The following is a 26,507-nucleotide window of genomic DNA, read 5'->3' on the forward strand; positions in this document are numbered from 1 at the left end:
CAGGCTGTTACGTCATTGGTCGGCGCCGGAAGACTTCCAGCAGCCGCGGAGCGTCCGGGGCTGCGTTTGGGGTAGATTTGAACCACACTGATAGGGGTTGACGGGTGGTCAGTGTCCGCCGTCGCGGATGGCCAGAGACCTGATAGGGCCGGCGCTGCCGCCTGGTTTCAAGGCCCGCGGGACAGCAGAGGACGAGGAGCGGGACCCGAGCCCGGGTAAGCGGCGGCAAGTCCCCTGCCCGCCAGGCCCATCGCTCCCTCTCTGGTCCGGCCCTGCTGTCTGAGAAAAAGTCTGGGGCACACGAAGGCGGAGGAGTGGGGAGTGGGTGCGGGCCGCCGCGAGCTTACTCTCCTTCCCAAGTCCTACCAGTGGGGAGAAGCCTCCTCAGAAACCGAGCTTTGATCCGAACGACGATACAGTCCCACTGGGTGCTCCATGTCCGCGACGCTGTGCTAATTGATGAGTACACGTTCAGTCGTTCAATTCTTCCTCGCTACTGTGTAAGGAAAGAACTTACTATGTTACAAGTGGGGACACCGACAAGTGAGGCCAAGATGCCCAGATCACTCAGCTCGTCAGTAGTGGAGCCCACATTAGAACGAAGCTGCTCCCCTAGCTTCTGGTTCCCAGTAGTGCTTTCTAACGTTCAAGACCTTGGCAGAAGATCCGATACCCTCTAGCCCCAGACCTGCCTGCTTAGCCTCTCATTTTGTCATTCCATCGACGCACACAGCTCAGTGCTCACACTAGTCCGAGTTTCAGCACACTTCCTCAACTCTGTGCTTTCTTCGGGCCTCAGGTTGAACTTACTAGACCTCCCTGACAATCTCCTATCTGTCCTTCAAGGCCCAATTTAAGTGTTACTTCAGCGAAATCTTTCCCAACTCTCCCAAGCATTTATCCTCAGGGATTTTCCTTGTTGAAGGTTGAAGAAAAAATGTAGGTAAATTCCACTGGATGAATGTTCTGCAATTTACTTATCCATTTTAATATTGATGGACTTTGAGTGGTTTCCATTTTTTGCCTGAACAAAAAGTTGTGCATTGTAATACATGTCTTATGGAAGATTCTTCCAGCTTCAAAGTACCAAACTTCTTATCATGTGTGAGAATTCTAGTTATCTTGTGTTCTCCATAATACTTAATTTTCTGTCTTTTTAATCTGATGTTTTTTAGCTAGAATCTCGTGGTTGTTTTAATTGACAATCTTTTCTTGGGAGTGGGGGTTGTTGGTTGACCGTTTGGACATGTGTACAAGTCATTTACTCATTTTTCCATTGAGATTTATAGAGTTCTTTATATAGTCTAGATATGTCACTTTTCGGATATATGCATTAGAGTGGATAGAAATAGCCTCTCTGATTCTATAGTTTTATTTTAACTCTCTTATCGGTATGTTTTGATGAACAGAAATTTTTAGCATTCTGATTTGTAATTTTTTTTATATTCTGTTCAAGAAATCTTTGCCTACTCTAAGGTTATAAAGCTATTCTGTGTGTTCTTCTAAAAGCATTGTTGTTTCAGCTCCCATGTTTACTTTAACAATCCATTTGTAGTTGATATTTTCTTGTAGTATAAGGTAGGGATGAAGGTTTTTTCCTCCTCTGGGTCTCCAGTTGGCCTGGCCCATATTGAACTAACTATTCCTTCTCTGCTGTATTACAATGTCATCACCTTCCTTAGGGTGACCAATATATGTGAATCTAAGTTGTTATATTCTAGCAAAATATATGTAATCTGAGGTATATCATATTAACCATTTTTAAGTACTCAGTGGCATTAGGTACATTTACATTGTTGTGTAACCGTCACCATCATTCATCTCTAGAACTTTTTTATTTTGCAGTATTGAAACTGTATCATTAAACAAAATTCCCCATTCCTCCCTCCCCCAATCCTTGGTAATCATCATTCTACTTTCTTTTTTGCTTTTATGAAATTGACTGTTATAAGTATCTCATAAGTGGAACCAAACAGTGGTATTTGTTACTATTGTTATTGTTGTTTTGTAACTGTCTTTATTTCACTTACCAAAACATCTTCATGTTTCATCCATTTACCACACAACAGAATTTCCTTCAAGTGGAGATTCTTGAACCCAGTATGATATCTGCTCTGTGTTCCTCACGCTCAGGCTAAGAAAAAAATCACTGATGAGGGAGACCAGTTCAGAGGAGGAAGGAGATCATAGATCTGTGATGGAATGAGTAAACATCATTCAAATATATATTCTGGAAATTGACTGCTTGGAAATGTCCCCTGAAATCATGTCATGTTAAAAACAGTGAGGTGCAAACGTTTTCTTAAAACCAATTCACATGCTTCAGATGTTCCTCTGCAAACCTAAGTGAAGCTTTGGCCATTTTGACACTAACTTTAGTTCTTGATCTATAGTGACTTACCTCCATTAATTGAAGCTGCATTTATAGTCACACTCTGGACCGTATCCTTCCTCCAGAAACTTAAATTCAGATCTCATTCTCAGCAGAAACACCTTATTAACCCATCATCCTCACTCAGTTACTCCTATCCCATTTGTCTTTTATCTTTGTTTTTACCTCATTGAGCTGTCCAGTCTCTCTATGTGTCTAGATTCTCTCTTCAATTATTTTTGTCCCTGATCCACCTAGACTCTAGGGCCCATCCACTTTTGCTGGTGCTTTCCATTTCCTTATTTTATCAAGTATTCTGTTAAACCCATCCAGCAGGAAAGAAACCTAGCCCTGGATCACTACAAAGGTTTATCTCAGTAAGTCTATGTCTAGGCTGCCAAATGCTGCTAAGAGAAATCTCAGACTTCCATAGAATAATGATACTAAAAATTATAGTCTCTTCCCTAACTGTTTCCTTAATTCTGCCCAGGAATCCTCACAGGTTTCACTTAGGTTTCTTCCCCGCATTAGCATCCCTGGCACGCACTCACAAGTATATGTGTGTGTGTGTGTGTGTGTGTATGTGTATGTTTCTGATGATTGAACCCAAGGCCTTGCACATGCTGAGCAAGAATTCTACCACTGAGCCACATTCCCAGCCTGTAACTGTGGCTTTTTAATACCTTCTTTTTCTTTCTTAAACCTTGTATCTCTCTTTGTACTTCAAAGTGGATGCCATCATAATAGAACTTCCCAGAAGTTGGTTACAATAACTAAAAATGTTCTTGAATCTATTTTTGTCTTCCTTTCATAACAGTGGAAGAGGTGTCTTGTGCCCTTCCAAAACAAATTCTACATTTTACTCTGGATTCCTTCTTTTTTCTCACCCTTAACATTTAACCACATGTTCAAATCTTTCCCATCTTTTAAGAAAATTCTACTTCATACCTCTCACTAGCTGCTCTTCTCTTACTGTCTCTGGATCCTCCATTTTATCCTAACCCCACTGCATCCTGGCTCCTGTTCTTGCCAGGCCACTGAGACTGCCCTCACCAATTTCTCTGTGGAAATAAATATCATTTTATTGCTAAATTCAAGGCTTCTTTTCATTCCTGATCTTGATTGACTTCACAGTAGCATGTAACCCCACTGATCCTTCCTTCTCTCCTCTCTTGGTCTCAGCCATCCCAAACACCTTTCTGTTCTCTGTGAGCTGGGCTTCTTTGCTTTTACTCGTTAGCAGATACATTTCCTTCTGATCCTTTTTTTTCAATCCTCACCCGCTTTACCCAGCTAACTCTCTTATATTTTAGGCTCCAGTCAACCATCACTTTTTCTAGGAAACATTCTCTGGACATTTCTACCTATGGCCTTGTGAAAGACTAGGTTGGGTGCTCCTTCCATAGCTTAATCGTGTTATGGGGTAAGCGTTTTTCATGTAAAGGACCAGATAATAAATATTTTAGGCTTTGCAGATTAACATATATATAACAAGAGAAAACAATTTTTTTTTCAGTACTGAGGATTGAATGCAGGGGTACTTTCCCACTAAGCTATATTCCCAACCCTTTATGTGTTTTATTTTGCTAAGTTGCCAGGCTGGTCTCAGACTTGGAATCTTCTTGTGTCGATCTCCCAAGTACGTGCGATTATAGGCATGTGCCACTGTACGCAGCTCAAATGTCTGCAAATTTTTGTTGCAATTCAAAACATAACATGATGGAGTACATGTTTTGTTGTTGTTGTTGTTGTTGTTTTACAAGTCTACTAATGAGAAGAATGGCATTACCTTGGGGGGGGGGGTATAACATTTCATTTAATTGGGATTCAGGGTTGATGTCCCCAAACATCAAAATCAATTGCAAAACAAAGCAATTGCAGATATTCATCTGTTAATGTTAATGCTGACTGTAATGAGATTTTATATATTATACTGAGTCCGTTTTTGTATGCATAATTCTGTGTGATGGATGTTGCAAGGAAAATATAATGAAACTTAAACATGACCCCTGTTCTCATGGAACTTGTAATGATGTAAAATTACCATTGCAGAGGGAGAGCTTCTTTTTTTGGTGGTACTGGGGATTGAACCCAGGGCCTTGCACATACAAGGCAAGCCCTCTACCAACTGAGCTATATCCCCAGCCTGAAGAGGAGCTTCTTAATCATAAGAGTCACAGATTTAGGAAAGATATGAAAAAGTTCATTACATGTGCCTAAAATCATTTTTGAGATAAATTATATAGTTCAGAAGACAGAAACTTATAAAAAAAATAAAGCCAGGAATGTCCTTAATTTTATTAGGAAGTCAATAATGTAGATTCATTTGCACTTTCAATATTCTTTTTCTTTATTTTACCATCTCTTAGAATTCTGTTATTTCTGTATATAATACTTATTTCTCTTGATTCAGCTCAAATAGAAATTAATGATTTGGTGCATGTTTGTAATCCCAGAAACTCGGGGAGAGGCTAAGGCAGGAGGATCACATGTTTGAGGCCAGCTTCAGCAACTTAGCAAGACTCTGTCTCAAAATATAAAATAAAAAGGGCTGGGGATGTAGTTCCATGGTAGAGCAGCCCTGGGTTCAATCTCTATTGCCAACAGAATAAAATAGATATTGATGATTTTATGTATTGAATGTCACTTATTTGCATCATCATTTTAAAAGATAAGGACATGTGTTCTTGGATGAGTTTTATCTTTATCTGCTTATTCTGGGTGTGTGTGTGTTTGTTTGTTTGTTTGTTTGTTTTGAGACAGGTCTCCCTAAATTGCTTAGGGCCTTGCTAAATTGCTGAGGCTGGCTTCAAACTTGCAATCTTCATGCCTCAGCCTCCCAAGTCACTAGGATTATTCTTCTTTTTAAATTTATATCCTACTTTTAAAACTCGAGGCAAATTTATCTGTTAGTTATAATACCAAGGACAGCACATATTTAGACCATATTAAGCTCTTTAATCACTTGAATTATATAAAAGAATAATAAAATTTCTTTTTGATACAAACCAATCTAAAACTCTCCAGTAGTGTCCACTTGATAGTTACATTGATAGCACCCACATATAAGAAAAGGAAGAAATGAAAGAGAAAAAATCCCTCTTTAATATTTAAAACCAAGAACAGGATGAAAAGAACTAATCACTATGAGAGCAAAACAAAGTTCCCCAATCTCCTAGCAGGACAGATTATTCATTGAGGTCAGAGGTCAGATATAATCACATTTATAGTTGGGGGACATTTGCATACTAAGGCATTAAGTATTCTTCAATAAATCGTAAACAGAAGAAATAGGTATGAATGTGATTCTTAAGTTTTAATGTTTTCCTCTTTTTGCTGCTTTACTGTAAGGCAATGCAATAGTGGAAGTTTAACATTTTCTAAAACTCTTTCCTTTAAAGATACAAATACTGAAAGTACATGAAATTTTTTAATACTTAATTTTGAATTTTTAAGTCGACTTATTGAGTATAAGCACTTGTTCTATATGTCTTCAAAGTTTTTGCTTTAACCTCTAAAAAAAGGTTTTTTTCATTTCAAATCATAAGTGTTCTGGGTGAGAGGAATCACTCATCTGCCTGTGACCTTTTAGGAAAACTGTTTTGTTGAAGTGCTGTACCTATACTTAACCTAAATTTGAGTGGACTATGCTTTACTGTATATAAATGATGAATTCAGTTTCTGAAGTTAAACTTTTTATTTGCAATTTAAAAAAAAAAATCACTTGTTCTATAGTAATACTCCAGAACAGACAGGGAAAAAAATTTTGGAAGTACGTCAGTGATCCCAAAACTAGCCTTAATTTCCCCCCTGAGGTTTACACTAGTGTGCTCAAGTACTGCCTGTGAAAAACAAACCTTGACTCTTCCCACTAAATCTCTTCTCTTAGTCTAGAAGTCTCCCAACATGAGAGAATACCATTTCCATCCAGTTATAAGACTCATACTCTTGTTTGATTTTTTTCCCCTTCACTTCTCACATCTACATGATTAGCAAATCTTCTTTGTTCTTCCTCCAAAGTATGTTGCAGATAAAACCATTTCTTAACTTTCTAATATATATTTCCTACTCTTAATATCTCATCTATTGTCTAAAAGCAGTTTTTAAAAAAAAAAAATTCAGTTAATTCAGGTCTCTTCTGACTGAAAACCTCCTTATAACTGCCTGTTGTAATTAAAATCCAAACTCCTTTTCATAGCTTATACTCACATTTATTAAGCACTTATTACTCCAGATACTTTGCATGTATTAACTGATGTTGTCTTCACAACTATCCTGGGAAGTTGAAAATATTGCTAACCTCATTTTTACAAAGCAAGACTGTAACACAGGAAGGTTAAGTAACTTCTCCAAGTCACACAGCTAATAAGTGACTGGGCTATAATTCAGGGTCAATGAATCTGACTCCAAAGCACAGAATCTTGCCCCCTTATGCCATCCAGCTTCATCTTGTCATTTTACTTACTTTGCTTTAGCCATGCTGGCCTTTTTGTTCCTTGAGTGTATAAAGCCTGTTCTCTCCATAGGATCCCCCCCCCACCCCCACAGACTCTTTTATCTAAAATGCTGATTTATTGATTTACATATACTAGGGATTGAACCCAAGGGTGTTTTACCACTGAGCTGCATACCCAGTTCTTTTATTTATTTATTTTTATTTTGAGACAGAGTATCACTTAGTTGCTGAAGCTGGCCTCAAACTTGCATTCCTCCTGCCTTAGCCTCCTGAGTCATTGGAATTATAGGCATACACACTCTATGTGGCTAGAATCTTATTCTTTTAGATCATTGCATGGCCAGTCAGCTCATCATTTAATTTCATCTAAAAGCCTTCTCAGGAAGGTGTTCCTGGCTACTTAGAAACCTCTCACATGGCAGGTGTGGTGGCAAATACCTGTAATCTCAGCTACTCAGGAGGCTAAGGCAGGAGGATCAAAATTCAAGGCTAGTCTGGGCAAGTTGGCAAGAACCTATCTCAAAAATAAAATTTTAAAAAATTTCTCTCCCACATATTTTCCTATTTTGTAGCAGCACTTCAACTATCTGGATTGATCTTCTTTCTTTTTATGTTTGCTTCTTTGGAAGTATTTGTTCAATAAATATTTGTTGGATGGGTGGTTGGATGTTGACTCTGTTGAATATTGGTCAGTTTAGTAGTCAAGGAAGCATAAGACTCATCCTCTTGTTTGAATAGGCTCTGAAATCACACTGGTGTGTCATATCCCAGCTCCACTGTTTAGTTGTGTGAAGTTGGGCAAGTTACGTATAATCTTTCTGTGCCTCAGTTCTTCATTTGTAAAATAGAAATAAGAATAATACCTCTGTAGTAAAATTGTTGTCAGAATTAAATAAGTTAATGAATGTAGACCTCAGTACCCAGAACATAAGAACTCAAGACATGTTATTTGTCATTTAATGACTGTCATACTCAGAATGCTGTTTGGAAATTTATATTTTCAGACCTTCTTTCAGGCCAATTGAATCTGAGAAAAGGGCTCAGGGTTTTTTTTGTTGTTGTTGTTTTTGTTTGTTTGTTTGGTTGGTTTTGGTTTTGGGGGTTTTTTTGGGGGGGGTAGTAATGTTTTGACTAGTCTGATAAACATCCAGTTTGGGGAATTAATACAGTATACTTTTGGCATCACCACTGAGGATTAGCATGGACAGTTGTGTCTATGTAATATCATGCATTGACACCAGGCAGTAATTTTTAATTTTGCTGAGCAAAGTGCTCTAGCAAGTTGTCCTCAAAGACCCTCACCCTCTTCCCAGCATCTATACCACAGTGTAGCCTCATTCTTTTTTCTTTCTCTACGATCAAGCAGTAAAAATGACAGTGACTAATTTTGTTTGTGCTTAAAAAAATCAGATTGAAAAGAAAACTGAGAAATATTGTGATGCCAGTAAAGATATTTTTTAAAGTTGTAGCTGTTAGAAATCAGAATGAATCATTTTTTATTTTCAATACATATGGTATGGAATGGCAAGTTTGTTGGTTGGTTAGCTCCATGACATAAATGTTGCTTACCATATGCTGTTGATAAAAAAACATAATCAGAAGCCATATTGGTAGGTATTCCAACCAATGCAAAAATTGCCAGTTATCAGAGAAATATGTTATTTGTTATAAGTTTGGGAATTAAAGATTTTGTGACTTTCATAAAAGAAGTGATATAAGATCTGATTTCAGCCTTCCTGGAGTTTTTGTCTTTCTGACAAACACAGGAGAGATTTAGATTCAAGTCCATAATAAATGGTAGACAGCCAGTGTTGTGAATTTCAGAAAAGAAAGTGAAAAATATCAGCTAGGAGGCCTCAGTTAAATAGTCAAGGCTAGTTATGATACACACAACAAATCTTCTTTAGTTGCAGGACCAGCTCTGCCCCCTAATTACAAAAGCAGTAGTTCAGATTCATCAGACAGTGATGAGGACAGTAGTTCTTTGTCTGAAGAAGGAAATCAAGAATCCGAAGAAGATGACACTGGTCCAACTGCAAGGTAAGTCACTTAAGTTTTACAAACCAAGTTGCAGACCTAGCATAAGTTGACTGGAACTGATAGCTAGTAAAGGGATATTTATATAGTGCAGGAAGAAATGATTTTATATGGCATTCCATCATAAACTAAACCTTTTACAAAGAAGTTTATTCCAGTAGTGTATAGGCTGTGGAGATATTTAAAATTTCAATAAAATTCTTATAAAAGAATTTTTTCTTAAAGTATATTGAAGTGACTAAATATACTAAATAAACCACAGAATTTCTTTTATTTAAAATTGTATATGCAATAGATATTTGTTTAAATAAATCAATGATTTTCTTCTAATCTACCTTCATTCACCCTGGATTCATGTAAATAAGAAGTTGTATCTTTGTTATTGGGTAACAAGGTATTTTGATGCATTTAAAAAATTATGAGACAGGCCTGGGATTGTGGCTCAGTGGTGGAGCACTTGCCTAGCATGTGTGAGGCACTGAGTTAGATTCTCAGCACCACATAAAAAATAAATAAAGGCATTGTGTCCATCTATAACTAATAAAAATATTTTTTAAAAAAATTATGAGACAAAAAGACCCTTAAGTGAGACTAAAAGCCAAACTCATATGCTTTTCATTAAGAAACATTTAGTGAAATCTTCTTCCATTTAGTGGAATCTTTAATACTATAGAAAATATAGAATACTGATAAAGTACCTCTTTAAAATATGACCAATCTCTATTTTAAGCCAAAAAATAAATTCCAGGAAAAGATTAATTAAGAACTACTATATTGTCCATTTTTTATTATTTGGCAAGATTAATTTATTGATTTAGTGTTTACACAATTAGTTAAACTTAATACTTCTTTAAAAATTAAAATTTTTCTTTATGAGAAATTTTTGACATATGCATTAAGATCTACTACTATATTTTCAGAAAACAGAGGAGAAATCAGAACGACGATGATGATGATGGGTTTTTTGGACCAGCCCTTCCTCCTGGATTTAAAAAGCAGGATGATTCTCCTCCCAGGTAATAATGTGTAATATTTCAGGCTAGTCTCTTTTAGTATTTCACTGTCTGTTAATTGATTAAAGAGTTTTCTGAAATTATTTTTAACATATATTTTCATTACATTTGAAATGGGTCATTAATAGGAAAAAATAATTATTTCTGATAATAAACAAATATTCACATGTTTTTGTCACTTATATGAATTATTAAAAAAATGTCCACATCTCTTATTTGATAGTCACAAAAGTGTTTGGTGATAGACTGGATGGAATATTATCCCTTTTCCTATTAAACAAATACAGTGGCACCCATAATAAGTGGTAGACCATGGGCTTGGATCCTGATGTTCTGACTTGTTATTCAGTTATTTTCTTAAATATTTATTGATAGAAAAACAAACCCCTATATGTCAAATTAGACAATTTTTCTGAACATCAAATTTGTCTTATGTAAAATAGAACAATGACATACACCTTTCGAGGTGTTACAATGGTTGAGATTTCCTACTCACATGCATACAACATGTTTTTGTCTGTGTGTGTGTCTTACATGGTGACTAGCCCAGAGTAAGTATATAGTAAACATTGATTCCTGTTGTCTTCTCAGAACTGCAAAATTTAAAGTATTGAACATAAAATTATATACTAAATTGTATATAATTCATACCATAGATACCAGTTTGCAAGGCCAAGCAGAAAAGATAACCAGAGTTTATAATCACCATGTAACAAGTCCTCCTTCCATATAACTCTGTTTCTTTTAGATATGACAAGGATAGGCAAATACCACCTTTTTTTTTTTTAGTCCCAAAGCTAAGAATGACTTTCACATTTTTTAAAATGGATATATTTTTTAATATCTTTATTTTGTTTATTTATCTTTATGTGGTGTTGAGGATGGAACCCAGTGCCTCACATGTGCGAGGCAAGAGCTCTGCCACTGAGCCACAATCCCAGCCCCAGACTGTCACATTTTTTAATTACAAAAAAAGTCTCCTGTGGCCCTCCAACTTTAGAATTTACTGCCTAGCCAGGCATGGTGGCACATGCCTGTAATCCCAGTAGCTTGGGAGGCTAAGGCAGGAGGATTACAATTTCAAAGCCATCCTCAGCAATTTAGTGAGGTCCTAAGCAACTTAGCAAGACCCTGTCCCCAAAAAAACATAAAAACAGCTGGGGATATGGCTCAGTGGTTAAGTACTCTGAGTTCAATCCCTGATACCAAAAAAATAAAAAATAAAATAAATAAATAAAATTTACTGCTTAGCCCTTCAGAGAAAATTTGCTGCCTCCTGAGATAAAGCATTTTTTAAAAACAAAAGCACATTATACATAGATCATCTCTAATCTGAAAACCTGAAATTCAGAATGCTCCAAAATCTGAAACTTTTTGAGCACTGACATTACACCACAAGTCTGATGGTTCAGTGTATACTTTGTTTCATACACAAATCATTTAAAATATTGATATTGATGTAACTATCAGGCTATGTATGAGTTGGACTTGAAACATAAATGAATTTCATTTTTAGACTTGGGTCCCATCCCCAAGATATATCTATATCTATATATGCAGATATTCCCAAATCTGAAAAAAATAAAGCCACATCATAAACAAAACAACATAAAATATTTCAAAATCTGAAATTTGAAACACTTCTGGTCCAAAGCATTTTGGCTAAGGACTCAACCTATACTTAGATCTATAGCAGTTTCTTTCTTGAGAATTACATTTGGCAATAATAAAATCTATGTGTAAATAAATAGCTAGTAGCATAAATTAGAGTAAAAAAAACTCATACACAACCATAGCATGCCATGGTTATATTTACTGTATTCTAGGATTTTATAGACTACTACTTTTATTTCAACAAACCGCCTGTGGCCAGAAAATTGAACTATAATTGCAGGCATAGCTCTACTAAAAATTATACTCAGAAAAACCCATACTGTACTTCCTTCTAGCTTATAAATAATAACTAATTGGATCCAGCAGTGCCAAACTTCCACGTCTTTCATCTGCAAAATTGTTATGCTTAAAAAGGTTTCATGAACCAAGACAGGAGGTTATTAAATGGTCAAATTCAGAACCCAGACTTTCTGGCTCTCGATACTGTTTCTTCCCTGCCAAGAAGTCTGTCTGTGAGACTCTAATAGAGCACAGTGCAACCTGGGGGATTTAGCTTAGGACTTCTGTGCCATCTGTGTCAGTTACACTGGCACAGCAACAACTATGGAAAAAACATTGGTACAAAAGCAAGGGTGAAGAAACTGGTAAGTATTAACAGGAGAAAAGATGTATATTTTCCATACATAAAATCAGGCTCTGGTGGGAGGGGAGGGGAGGGGAAGGGGGGATAGGAAGGGTAGCAGAATAGAATAGACATTATGATTGCTGTATTTATATGGGTGACTCTATGATCAGTGTGATTCTGCAATCTGTACAATCAGAAAAATGAGAAATTATACCCCATTGATTCAAATGTATGAATTGCCAAGATCATTATAATGTCATGTGTAGCTAATAAAAAAATAAAAATAAATGCTAATATAGGAGAAAGAGAATGATGGCTTTTCCCTCTCAAGAATAATCCAAGTAATAATAATCATAAATATTAGTATTTATGGTGAAAAAAAGAGAAAATAAAGAGGAAAAAAATATAGGAGAAAGAGAATGATGGTTTTCCCTCTCAAGAATAAATCCAAGTAATAATAATCATAAATATTAGTATTTATGGTGCCAAATAGAGAAAATAAAGAGGGAAAAAAACACAGAAAAAAAATCAGTCTCAGAATTCAAGAAATTCTCTTTTTTAACTAATGTCAAAATGTTCCCTCAGAATGTGACATTGGGGCAGCTCAAAAGAAAATGACCTTTGGCATCATATAGGCCAGGGCTTAAACTCCAGCTCAACTACTTACTGGATGTGTTGACCTTAGGTGTTAATTTTGCCCTAAGTGAAATGACTAGAAAGCAGAGTGGCTTATACTGATGAGAGTTGTTTTAAGGAAACAGGTACACTGGTTGAAATGTGCTTACAGCACTTATTCCTTCTACAGATCACAATGAACTACTTGTATTCTACATTTACACATTTTTACTGAATTATTAGGATATTGTATAGATTTTTATATTGCCTTGGCTTTTTTTTTTTTTTTTCCGGATACTGGGAATTGAACCGAAGGGTGCTTTTTCAGTGAGCTATAGCCCCAGTCCTTTCTTAATTTTCAGATAGTTGCTAATTTATCAAGGACCCTGCCAAGTTGCTGGGGTCCTCACTAAATTGCTGAGACCCGCATCAAACCTATGATCCTCCTGCCTCAGCCTCAGCTGAGATCACAGGCATCATGCACAGCTTATTGCCTTGGCATGCATACCATGAGTTACTGACATCTGTTGTATACACATGCTATATTTGTCTTTAGGAAAACTCAGTTTCTACTTTAATAGTTCTGGGTATAATTATAATATCCTTATGGTATTTTCCCATGGAAAGTGAATATCACAACTGAAAGAAAACCAAGGCACTAAATAAAAAATACCTTCATAAGTTTCAATACATCTAAGGCCTTTTTAATAAAAATTATCATTTTTATTTAGTATAGTTTTTTTAGGAGATAGGCACACACTAGTGTCACAAAGATTGAGAATTATTGGTTTATTATCTCATTGACTAACAAATAGAAATTTTAAAATGCCAAAAATAAGTTTTTTAAGACACCTAGTAGAAAAATATTAGGTAACACTGGTGAAAATAATATGGTGAATAAATTTTTTATTTTCAATGTTTGTTAGTATCTGGTTTTATTATTTTTGTGAGCTTTTATTCTGAAAACTACTTTAAAGTTAAGGAGAATGATAAATGTGTATTTTATTTTTCAGGCCTATAATAGGTCCTGCATTGCCACCTGGTTTCATTAAATCTGCACAGAAAAGTGACAAAGGCAGAGATGATCCAGGACAAATATCATCACATTTCAACTCTGAGGTTTGAAAAGTTTCCATTTAAAGGAAAAGATGTAACAAAGTCAGAACTTTAGGGGTAACTATGATCATTTGACTCAGATGTAATATAAGACTCAGTTATATTCAGATTAATTTAAAATTGTAACATATGTACGTATAACCAAAAGCTGTTCACAAACCTGAAATTCTGTTAAGAAAAAGAGCAAGACTGACAGAGTGTTATCTATTTATGCTACTTACTTTGAAGGGGGATTTTAAAGTATTAGAAAAATAGAACATGATGAAAGTTTAAGGAATCATTGTGATTTGACCTGAAGGAAAGAAAACAGGAGGATTTTAATAATAGTCTTTATCTTAAAATTAACTCTCTCCTTTTCAGTTCTGGTACATGTATAACAAAGACACTGGTAGTTAAGTAATTTCTTATGAAAAGAAGTCAAATGATTTTGGAGTAAAGTATGAAGGCTGTTTATCTCCTTCAAAATATCTGAAATTTATACAGCACTCTCAATGTTAGTGTATTTTACCCATACGTGGGTATCTTATCTTTATCTTCTCCACAACTGCATAAAATGAACTTTATCCATTACCTTACAGATGTCAAAGACCAAAGAAATTGGGTAATTTACCTAAGTTTACATGATTTTTGCTTATCGAAGCCATGTCTTAAACCCAGTTCATATGACTTTAAATCACATCTTCAGCCTCTTATGCTTCAGTACCTTCTTACAAATGAATTCAGGTCATCAAGAGACTCCAGTTCATCTCCACTGAGAATTCACCACTAAGGTTACTCAAAGTAAATACAGCCCAATGGTTAAGATCATGAACTTCAAGGTTACTTATTATTTCTACAAGTGTTTCTACAGCACTTGTCATGTGTCAGGCATATAGTTACAAAAATGAATATGTCAACAAATTATGTTGTTCCTGCCTCCAGAAGACATCCAGAATCCAACCACATCTTTATCCACCATGGTCCAAGTGACCACACATTTTTTCTATTTGATTGGTTAGTGGGGAAAATGAAAGCAATATAAATGATCTCCTGATCCCACTAGTTTAAAACCTAAGAGGCAGAAACTGTCTGTCAGAGCTGAAGGAAAAGCATGTTGTTGTTACTCATTTTAATAAATCTCCTAGAAGAGAGACTGGAGTTGTAGCTCAGTGATAAATTGCTTGCCTCACATGAGTGAGGCCCTGAGTTTGATCCTCAGCACCACATAAAAATAAATAAACAAAATAAAGGTTAGATTCTTAAAAAAAAAAAAAAAAAATCTCCTGGAGGAAAAAGACAACCTGTAAGCCCTAGCATGAACAGCATCTAACATAGACTCATACATGGAGGCCATTTGTCAAGATGACTTAATAAGAATAGGTTGAATTCAATTACCATAATACTATTTTATCTTTGAAATGAGTAAGGTACTTTTAGAACTGAATTAATTCATTTGGGTCAGAATTTTGTAAATTATTGCATACTATTTCTTTTTCATGAAGACTGATATAGCTCCCAAGAATTCCCTGCTTACATACATCTTATTCCAAGGAACTTTTTATATACGGTGAATAAAATTATCTCCACATGTGTCATCTCTGACCTAGTAGTAATAAGAATCAGAATACTTCGTTGAAAAGAAGTCCAAGGCCACATCTATATCTATCAGGTAGAGCTTCAATAGTTTAATGAGATCTACTGTGGACTGAGGAGGAGAGATGGAACAGTACACGTGTCATGGATTTATCATCTCTGTACAGTGTATTTGAGGAAGGCAAGGAAAAGGTCCTTATTGTTTAGTAATAGGCCAGCAATGCATTGCTTGCTTTTTTGTTTTATTATCTTTGGGCAATTCATTTCAGTCAAATTTAAGTAATTTAAAATTATTTCCAGTAACTTGTAGCTCTGCTATTGCATTAAAGGTAACGTTTTATTTCCAAAGGAAACAGATAGCAGTGAGGATGAGAATATTGTTGGACCAATGCCTGCAAAAGGACCAGTTAACTATAGTGTAACAACAGAGTTTGAAAAAAGGGCCCAGAGAATGAAAGAAAAACTAACCAAAGGAGAAGATGTAAGTTTTAAAGGTACATTATAAACTAAATAGAGGGCTGGGGATATAGCTCAGTTGGTAGAGTGATTGTCTCGAATGCACAAGGCCCTGGGTTCAATCCCCAGCACCACACAAATAAATAAACAAACTAACTATCTAAATAGATTAAAAATCTAAATATTTGAAATAAACATTAATATGTGTGTGTGTGGGTGTGTATATATACACGTGCCCACACTATATAATCCAGAAACAGTAAAGGAAAAGACTGGCACATTTTTTCTACTAAAAATATTCTGTGTGGGGCTGGGGTTGTGGCTCAGTGGTAGAGTGCTTGCCTTGAATGTATGAGGCCCTGGGTTCAATTCTCAGCACCACATATAAATAAAAATAAATAAATAAAGGTCCATCAACAACTCAAATGAATAAAATAAATAAAATTTTTAAAAATATATTCTGTATGGCAAGAGATAGTCAACAGAATAACAAATTGGATGAAAATATTTGTTATATGCATGGCAAATGTATATGACAAAAACGTTGAACCTTTCTATTAAAGTCTATTCAGTAAATTTAAAACTTCAGTTGAGAAAAAACATTTGTTTATACAGTATTTTTATACACACACACACTCACACACTTCTCATGCTTCTTTTTCCTTAACTTTTTATTTCTCATAAAGGATTCATCTAAACCAATAACAAGAGAGTCATGGATGACTGAACTTCCTCCAGAAATGAAAGACTTTGGTTTAGGGCCAAGGACCTTTAAGAGAAGAGCTGATGACAAATCCGGAGATCGATCAATCTGGACAGATACTCCAGCTGATAGGGAAAGGAAAGCTAAGGTAAGAGGTTTTGTTTGTGTGTTTCTGTTCATAGTGGCTCAATTTTGAAAAGCTATAAGGCAAAATTATTTAAACGTACTACTTTTTGAAATTATGATTCCAAAGGGAAAATATTTCTTCCCTGAGGAGAAGTTATGAAGAAGGAAAGTCATACTGTATATTATTTTCTGATAAACTGCCTCATTTAAATCCCAAGAAAACCCTGAGACATAGGTTTGTTGACTTCATGCTATAGAATAGGGAGAAACTAACTCTGTGACACCAGGTTATCACAGAGCTAGAAAGTGATGAGCAAAAAGTCCATTTTAGATGTTTTTAACTCCACATTCCCTGGTATTTATACAGCACACTATCTACATGAAAATATATCTTTTAAACTCTATTGAAAAAGCAACACTTGTATATTTTTAGCAAATTACATAATACCTCAAGAATCTCTCTCAAAATAACATCTCCAGTGCACAAGCTTCATGTGACTGTCAAGATAAGCAAGAAACACCTTCATTTATATATAAATAAATAACCAAGACAAATTATAAAACATCTGTACACAAGACACATTATTATTTTCCCAGGTTCTCTTCTTAAGGCTTTTTGTTTATTTTTAAATAGTCCATTATGTGTTAGTCATTGAACCATTGTCCCCAACACTACACTACTCCTTGAAGTTACTTCATCTAAAGGCTTTCCCTATGTAAGTCTTAAATGCTTGAGTAATTGTCACTTTATGATTATAGCTTCATCAGTTTTTATATTAACAGTTCCATATTTAGTTCATCCTGCTTATTCTGTTTGTCCTATTCTCCAAAAAGACAATTAATTCCCTTGCTTACATGAATCTTTTATTTTTGTCTATATTTATTTATAGGTTTGGGTCCTATTTCTTATATGTAAGTGGATGACTGACCTACAACTAGCTATGAGGAATCCTCCTCAGAGGAAAATATCACAGAAAAATGACACCAATGGAAACCAGGCAGTACAGTTGAATTGAAATGATTTTAATTCCTATGACTGAGTTTTTTAGACCTGGTTGTTCCTTTCTGTGCTGAAATATTTTGTTCAGTGTTTACAGTGGACATATATGGAATTATGAATACCCCTTAAAATTTAGTATATAGTATCACTGTATACTATATCTTAACTATATCAGATCCCAAAACTGTTTATTTTCTGGTATCTTTGCTTCTACGTAAAGTTCATGAATAATTTTTGTCACAAAACTTGACCATATTTCCTTCTTGATAGATTCTCTCCAATCACTTCATATTGCTTTTTATATTTGATTTCACAATGTACATACATCTCCATAACTCTAATGCTCTTGTGTTTTACTTAGCCAACATGGCCTAAAAGAAATAAGATTGCTCTTTAGAAAGAAAGGAAAAAGTTGTGCATAAGTTAATTGACATCTATTATATCTTCAGGTTCCAGTCTTGAGATCTAACAGTTCCTTAATATTCATCTCCATTTTAACATAACATCATTTCTCTCAACACTTATAAGTAAGAACCTCTGCTTTCTGAAGAAAATTTTATGAGAAAATAAGAAACGTGCTATTCCTATGTTCCTAATGTACTTTATTTTAAATGTTGTTTTAATTCATTATTAATTAGGAAAAATTATAATGAGGGCCTCCTTGATTTTTCTAAGCAAATAACAAAAAAATATACTTTGAGAACAATGGTTTTCACTTATTTTTATGTGTGCCTTCCTTATTCATGATTGGGAGTATATTCTATAGAAAATCAGTGACATTTTTTCTTAGTTTGTTGAAAGTCTACCTAAATACCCCATTTATGCATGTATGCTATGATGAATGGAATTTTTGTTTTGTTCCAAATTTCAGTTGTCTGCTCTTGTTATATTTTGTATATTGACCTTGTGTTATACAACTTTGCTGTATTTACTTGTTAATTCCAAGAGGTTTTCTGGTAGATTTGTTGGGGATGGGGGGTTGTGTATACTCTCTGTAAATAAAGATAGTTTTTTTATTAATATGTATACTTTTTTATTTTTACTATTTTTGAAAACAAAATGGAGTATTTGTTTTTAAGCCTATTTATATTCCATCATTATTAGTCAAAACTTATCCTGAGTTTGATAAATACTTGAGTTCTTGCAGTTAATTGTTTAGATATGGTTTTGCATTTGTTGCTTTTGAGGTTTTTTTGGCTTTGTTTGTTTGTTTTCTTATTTTCAGGAAAATCATAGAACACTAACAGATCCCTTATTATGTATATAAATACTGCTGAATGAAAGGAATTCAAGAAGGCTGGCTGAGTTCAGTTTCTTGTTACTTAATCTAAATAAAAAGAATATATTTCTTTGACATTATATCTTAATGATATATGTCTCAATGGTGTGTTATCTGTTTGCATTCCTCAGGAAACACAAGAAGCAAGAAAGTCATCTAGTAAGAAGGATGAGGAATATGTATTGTCAGGAAGAGATAAGAGGTTGGCTGAGCAGGTATCCTCATACAATGTAAGTAATAAAATTAAATATATAATCTTTTATCTTTCAATTCTCTTCTCATTTTTTTTTTGTTTCTTTTATATGATTGCCTCTTTGCCTCATTTTCTACACATCAATCCTGAAAAATACTTGACTGCTATATATGTATATTTATACAAAATCTTTCTATGCATTCTATGAAATATTTTTAATTTTTATTTTACCTAAGGTATGTATCAGAAAATTAATTACTAGAGTTAGGTAGCACTTGATCAACAAGCAAGAGTTCTACTAAGTCATAGACATTCTCAGTTCATAAATCTAAATTATAAGCATACTTGGAGTACTTTATGGAAAAACTTAAATATCAGAGAAAAATGTTTCCAAAGTAAAATTCAATGTACATTTCTCTGCTAAGATCTTATTCACTTGGCATACATCATTTTTTGTTGATCTCTTTTCTCTTAAAAACTTGAGAGTATTCTATATCAAATAATAAATATAAATTACAGAAACCATTGTTCTCTGAAAGGTCTACAAGTATTTAGAAAAATTATCTTCTGTTCCCTGCATTTTAGTGTGAAGCTCTATCAAAATTGATTTATTGGACATATATTGACCAGTATCACAAACAATGAAGCATAAATGAAATATTTTTGGAAATAGACCAAAACTTAACCCATTATGAAACATTTATTAAAACTGATAATGCAAAAGTCAAGTCTCCACCAAACTGAAAGAACAACTATCATTCAGAACATGTTCTCTGACCACAAGGAATTTAAGTTAAAATTCATAATAATTTAAATACCACATAACTGGAAATTAGAAAAATTCAAAATTCAAATTTTGCAACAAAGTGGAAATGATAATGAAAAGTTAGAAAATTTCTAGACCTGAATAACAGAAATGCAACATATCAAAATGTGTAGGATGCAATATGAAGTGGTGCTTAGAGCCAAATTTATAGCATAATGGTTATGTTAGAAAAGAACACTTTCTCCAAAGTGACATTTCTTATTATAAAATTACACTCCCACTTACCCTAAGACACCCCAGTTTCACTCTTGGGTTCCCCTCCACACAAAGAGTAGAAGATGCTATATTTATACTGACCTAAAAAAGACTTTTGCAAGAATATTCATAGAAGCTTATTTATAGTAGCTGAATACTCCAAATAACCCAGGTATCCATTAATAAGAGAAAGAAAAACCAAACCGTAGTATAAATGAAACCCTACTCAGCAATGAAAAGTAACAAATTATAAATAAGTGCAGCCATGTGGATGAATCAAACTCATTGTGCTTAGTGAAAGAAGCCTGGAGCAAGTATATACTATTTATATGAAAATTTATAATATGCTAAATCAATTTATGGTGGAAGAAAATCACATTAGTAGTATTGGAGTAGGGTTGTGAGATTTGTCTAGGAAGCAGCATACAGAGCTTTCTGGAGTGATGGGAGAATTCTAGATCTTGATTGGATTATAAAGTTTAGTGGATATGTGCTTAATATTTGGATACTTCATTGCACAAATATGTAAATTTATCTTTAAAGAAAGTTTTTAGGGGAGTATGTAATGAGGTCTGTAGGTTACCTAAAAATGCATCCAAGAAATTAGGGTTTTAATCTTATGCTAAAATTTTGGTTACTTATTATGAAATTTACTCTTCAAAATATTAATGTAATCTCTTAACACTAAATCATTCTTTAACCCCAAATCTCAGCATTTGGTAAATTGAGGACTCTTTAAAATATTACCACGAAGACAGTAAAAATCAATCAATTAGAAATTAAGAATAAGCTTTTAAAAGCTGTTTAAACCATTCCATTCAAAATAAATCACTTTAAATACTATAAATTATTAGAAAACAAAACATTTTTGTTTAATGATTAAATGTGATGATTCAGCAGATTGGTCATTTAGCAAATTGATTTCTATATGAATTGGCTTTCAACTCATTATTTTCATTGAAACAACTACTTCTGGGTGTTTTTATAAACTTTTTTATAGTTTAGCACTAGTTTGGTCCTATGTATCACGTGTACAGATTATACTAAACCAGACCACCAGTAGCACTCTTGCAACTATAATATGAAGATTCATTTCTTTTATCTTCATAAATTTGAGCACTTGGATTATTTACATTGATTATAATACTCCACTAGTTCAATGTATTCCCATATCAATGTTTAACTAACTAATATAGGAAATCAGTACATTGAAACCTGCTGTCTTTGTTTCTTTATTTTTATTTGCTTTTTGTTAACTTTTATACAAAAGTTTTTCTCATTAATATAAATCATTTTTCTCAGTAATAGCTTTAGATAAAGTAATAGGGCCTTTCCCATTCTGTTCTTTCTCACATCAGCATGCATTTGCTTCAGACTTTGCATTTACTTTGAACTTTGTTTCCTCCAGTTCTTTTCCAAGTCTTCAGACCTTCCCCTTCCAACTGTAATTATTAACCTGTTGCCCCCCCTCATTTTATTACCATATAAAGGAGTTATTTTCTCATTAGCAGAGAAAGACATGGATTCAAGAACAGGAAGGAAAAACATCAAGTTTTTATAGTCAGCTTTTTGACACTTAGATGAACATCATTATACTTACATTACACATATGGTTTCATATCCTAAAATTAACTGTTTTCCACTTCTCCTTTGGGTTGGCATCCTCTCTTACATTGATACCAGGAATGATCTACACCAGAGAGTCTATATCCAGTGAATCACCTGTCTCAGAATATGGGTGGTAAAGCACACATTTCTGCCCCCAGTTAGCAGTTTTGATTCACTGAATCTAAACTCAGGGGAATCCGTATATCTTTTCAGCCAGTCAGGGATGGAAACCATAGTCTTCAAATATTTTTGTTAGGTGTCCCCTAAAAGAAATTTGAAAAACGTGTATTTTTACTTGACATCTGAAATATTTAATTATAAGTTTTAATAGTTACCAAAGATGTAGTTTATAGCATATTATCTTACTATTAAATTTTTCAAATAGAATCTTAAATGCCATAGCAATTCCATATCTAGTATAATCCATTAAAAGATATCTGTGAACAAGCTCTTCCTTAACAATTTTATTTCTCCTTTTTTTTAAGTTCAGTTTCACTTCTCTTCTGCTACAGAATTCCACATCCTAGTAGAATTTACTTCTGCACTTGAAACTCATATTTTACAACTATTTTGGTAAATCATGTTTCTCTGCAACAAAAATATGCATATAAATTGAAATTGAAAAGATTTTAAATTTCCTGTGTCTAACTTTAAATGTTAACATTAAATGTGTTAACATTAATGTTAATTTCTAAATTAAGTTGTAATTTCAGTTGATAAAACCATGTAAATGACTAGGCATAGAAACACACCTATAATCACAGCTACTTGGAAGGCTGAGGCACAAAGAGTGCAAGTTTGAGGCCAGCCTGAACAATTTAGCAGGACCCTGTCTCAAAATAAAAGATAGAAAAGGACTGGAGGTATAACTCAATGGAAGAGCACTTGCCTAGCATGTGCAAGGGCCTGGGTTTAATTCTCACTACTGTTTAAAAGAAAAAAAAAAAGTCTAAATACATTATTCATTTTGATAAATCGTAAACATAAAAAGTAAAATGTAGCCATGATACACACCCGTAATCCCAGCAACTCAGGAGGCTGAGGCAGGAGGATCACAAATTTGAGGCCAGCCTCAGCAATTTAGCAAGGCCCTAAGCAATTTAGCAAGACCCTGTCTCAAAATAAAAAATTAAAAGGGCTGGGAATGTAGCTCAATGATAAAGCACCTTGAATTCAATCTCTTGTACCAAAAAAAAAAAAAAAAAAAGTAAAATTTAATTGTAATTTAATTTCTTTAATGAAAGACTGTTTTTCCTGTTAGATCCTGGTCTTTGGATGAGTGTTACTTATTACTAGAATAAGGTTTTAGTCTCAATTGTGTTCTTTTGTTTGTTTGATTAATAGTTAAGTGCCGCAGTCTGGCTGGGCACAATTCAGGAGCCACTTGTCAAAAGAAACGAACTTTATTTTTAGAACCACACACGCCAAACAAAACAGCTCCTCAGGAAAAACCTTCAGAGCCCAACTTCCACCACCGGCTTCCCACAAGCCTGTCCCCCTCCCCTACTCCTCCTGTTCTTGGGGGCGATTGGCTGGGTCGTGTGGGTGGAGCCAAAAAAATCCCCCAATGAGCAGCTCCGTGGTCTGAAAGGGCAGGGAAACAGCCCAATGAGCATCACCACAGAGGAGCCAATCAGTTGGCAGCTAGAAGTTGCTGGGGCCGCTGTGAGCCAATCATCAGCTGGCAGCTGGAAGTTTGCTGGGGCCCCTTCGGCTGTGGCTCTCAACAGTTAAGAAATCAAGTTTATAGAAAGAAGAAAATGGAAATAGAACACATTTTGTTACAATGATATATTCAATTCTTGTATCAACTTATGTGTTCTTAAACCTCATATTGACCTATTAATAAAATTACTAATGATCTCTCAACTAACAGCTCATTAAGACTTTTTTTTCATATTGGTTCCATAAATTTGTCCTTTCATTTTTTCTTTATATATCTATACATTAGGGATAATAACATTCAGTTTTTAGAGATAGTAGAGATTATAGTAGAGTAAATGCAGTAAATCCAACACAGCATTTATTGATTGATCCTCATACCTGACACTATATTAAATCCTTTATATTCATCAGATCATTTAACTCCTACCTCACCCAAATATTTACAAATTATTACCTTGACTGCTGCCATCTTACAGTTGAGAATATGAGGCTTCATTTACTTGCTAAAGGTTACCATTGCTGAAAACAGCAGTACTGTCCTTGCAATTCTAATTTTTCTAATTTGAAATTTAGTTCTTAACTGTTTCTCCATGCTGTATGTATTGATTGCCTTTTTTTTTTCTTAGCAAAATTTAATGATTTTCTTTTAGCCTCCTTTGGTTTTGTTGAAAATAAAGAATTAGAAAGCATTTGATATGTATTATCTTCACAGATGTGATCTTGGATTTGGAAAAACCTGTCTGAGTTTGTAAAAAACCCTCCTTAATGTGTGCTGTTGCTGTCTATTTTGTTTCATGATCATATTCAATCAATAATTTACACAAGCTAGGTTTTGATCACTGCTCTCCTGTTTCCTCAGGAGTCAAAAAGATCAGAATCTCTTATGGACATTCATCATAAAAAATTAAAAAATAAGGCTGCTGATGATAAAAATAAGCCCCAAGAGAGAATACCATTTGACCGTGATAAGGATCTCAAGGTTAATCGGTTTGATGAAGCTCAGAAAAAAGCCCTAATAAAGAAATCTAGAGAACTAAACACCAGATTTTCACATGGCAAAGGCAATATGTTTTTATAAGTAAGTATTTTTCACAAAAATGTATTTTCATACTGAAGAATTTGAACTTTTCTGAATACTCTGTTTTCTATAATAATTATGTGCCAAGATCTATTTCCTTTTATAATAAAGTAGATTATAAGCCTACATTATTTTATACATAAATTGTGATTTTTGAAAAGTCAGCTTTGTGGGATAAAAAGTGTGGTCTACTAAAAAATAGCCTTGCCCTCATAATAACCTAACCAGGCATTACTATCAAAAATACTAAAATAAAAGTTCCATTTATGAGAAATGGCAAAGGAAAGTCTGTTTTGAAGCTTGAGTATTCAATGCTTTATTAAAGAATGAAAAAAGGGAGATTTGCTGGTAGTTTTTATGTAAAACAAGATCATAGTTAGAAAATATTCATTGCTTTGGAAGGGCCTCTGTAAGTTTAATTCAGACCATTTTACCATTCAGCCCAACCTGAGAAAGGTTTGAAATGGTAATTAAGAAGTTGAAAAAGACCTAAGATTGCTTCTTAAAATCTTTATGATATTTTACTTATATCAATAGTCAAACGTAATTTTAATATAAAGTTAGAAATGTTTTCCAACTTACCAAATTCTCTTATTCTTACCTCAGGGGGATTTCCCTGTGCAATGAAGAAAAGTTGAAGAATACTCTTTTATCTGTCTCTTCATCTTTAGACCTTGGTCTTGGGCTTCTTAAGATTAGAGATTACTTTAACCTCAAAAAAATCATACAAGTTTACCTTCTTTTGTGTCCTTGAGGTCATGTGGAATCATAAAATCAGTGTTTCTTATGTAGAATATAATACTCTGTGTGCCTTTGGCTTCCAAGGAAGCCTGGGCTTTTTTTCACAATTAATTATTTTCCCTACTCCCCGCAACCTGCTTTTACCACTCCTCAATTTTTGTGATGTGATACAAGTTCCCTCTAAGATCTGCTCAGGACTGTTCGTTGAAAATTTACCACAGCCTGGACCTTTTTGACAAATATATTTGCCCTGTCCTGGAGTGAATGTGTCAGGTACTTGGCAGTAAGTTCATGAATTTGGAATTGGTTGGTTTTCCCCTCCAAATGCAGCTAGTGAATACACAGTTACTAGAAAATAGAAAGGGTATGGATTTTGTCCCTTTTGTTACCAGTTTGCTTGTTCTGGCACTCAGGGTTTTTATCCATTGTTTGGAGTTTTTGGCTTGTTTGTTTTTAAGCCAGAAAGTGAGTACTCTAGGTTATCTTGTGTACTAAGGAAAATATATTTTGATTTTTAAGTTTTTATAACAAATATTTCTGACGGAAACAATCTGAGGGTGGTAATGTTGACAACTGTTTATCAGTGTGAAGTCTGTAAAACTCTTCTCCATGATCTCACCAAAGAGTGTCTTGGAACTTTGCTTTGGGATGATCTTATTTTTCCCATTAATATATTTAACAGTTTGTGGTAAATTTATTGGAACTGGATCTTTTATATCAATCATGTATAACTTTTATTTAAAAACCAAACTCATAATCACAGTACAAAAATGAAAAATCTATGATCATAACCCATTATATTGGGAAGATAAGTTTGTAATGCTTTATACACTGCCTCTTAAGACAATAAACAGAAAGTTCTAAATAGTTAAATGGAGCCTAAATGCAAATCCTAGTTCTGCTACTCCTGTGTGATGAAGCGCAGGGGTTTTTGGTTGTTGTTTTTTTTTTTTTTTTTTTTTTTTTTTTTTGGCAGGGGTATCAGGCATTGAACTCAGGCACTTCACCAGGAGCCACATCCCCAGCCCTATTTTGTATTTTTACAAAAGGGTCTCACTGAATTGCTCAGCACCTTGCTTTTGCTGAGGCTGGCTTTGAACTCATGATCCTCCAGTCTCAGCCTCCCCAGCCACTGGGATTACAGGCGTGCACCACTGCACCCAGCTGAAGCACAGGTTTTAAAGATAAGGATTCTGATTCCCAGTTCATGTAAGCTTT

The 26,507-nt window shown here is 34.4% G+C and overlaps 1 protein-coding gene across 1 annotated transcript; it reads left to right on the plus strand.

The window, feature by feature from the left end:
* Nucleotides 1–32: 32 nt before the first annotated feature.
* On the plus strand, nucleotides 33–26,507 carry Gpalpp1 (GPALPP motifs containing 1). Its single transcript, XM_076872514.1, has 9 exons — nucleotides 33–215; nucleotides 8,735–8,867; nucleotides 9,785–9,880; nucleotides 13,745–13,850; nucleotides 15,769–15,900; nucleotides 16,562–16,726; nucleotides 19,115–19,213; nucleotides 24,330–24,548; nucleotides 25,155–26,507. Exons 1-8 carry the CDS (start codon nucleotides 128–130, stop codon nucleotides 24,546–24,548), a joined length of 1,038 nt encoding a protein of 345 aa, XP_076728629.1. The 5' UTR covers nucleotides 33–127; the 3' UTR covers nucleotides 25,155–26,507.

The sequence above is a fragment of the Callospermophilus lateralis genome, chromosome 12 (genome assembly GCF_048772815.1).
Source record: "Callospermophilus lateralis isolate mCalLat2 chromosome 12, mCalLat2.hap1, whole genome shotgun sequence".
Classification (NCBI taxonomy): domain Eukaryota; kingdom Metazoa; phylum Chordata; class Mammalia; order Rodentia; family Sciuridae; genus Callospermophilus; species Callospermophilus lateralis.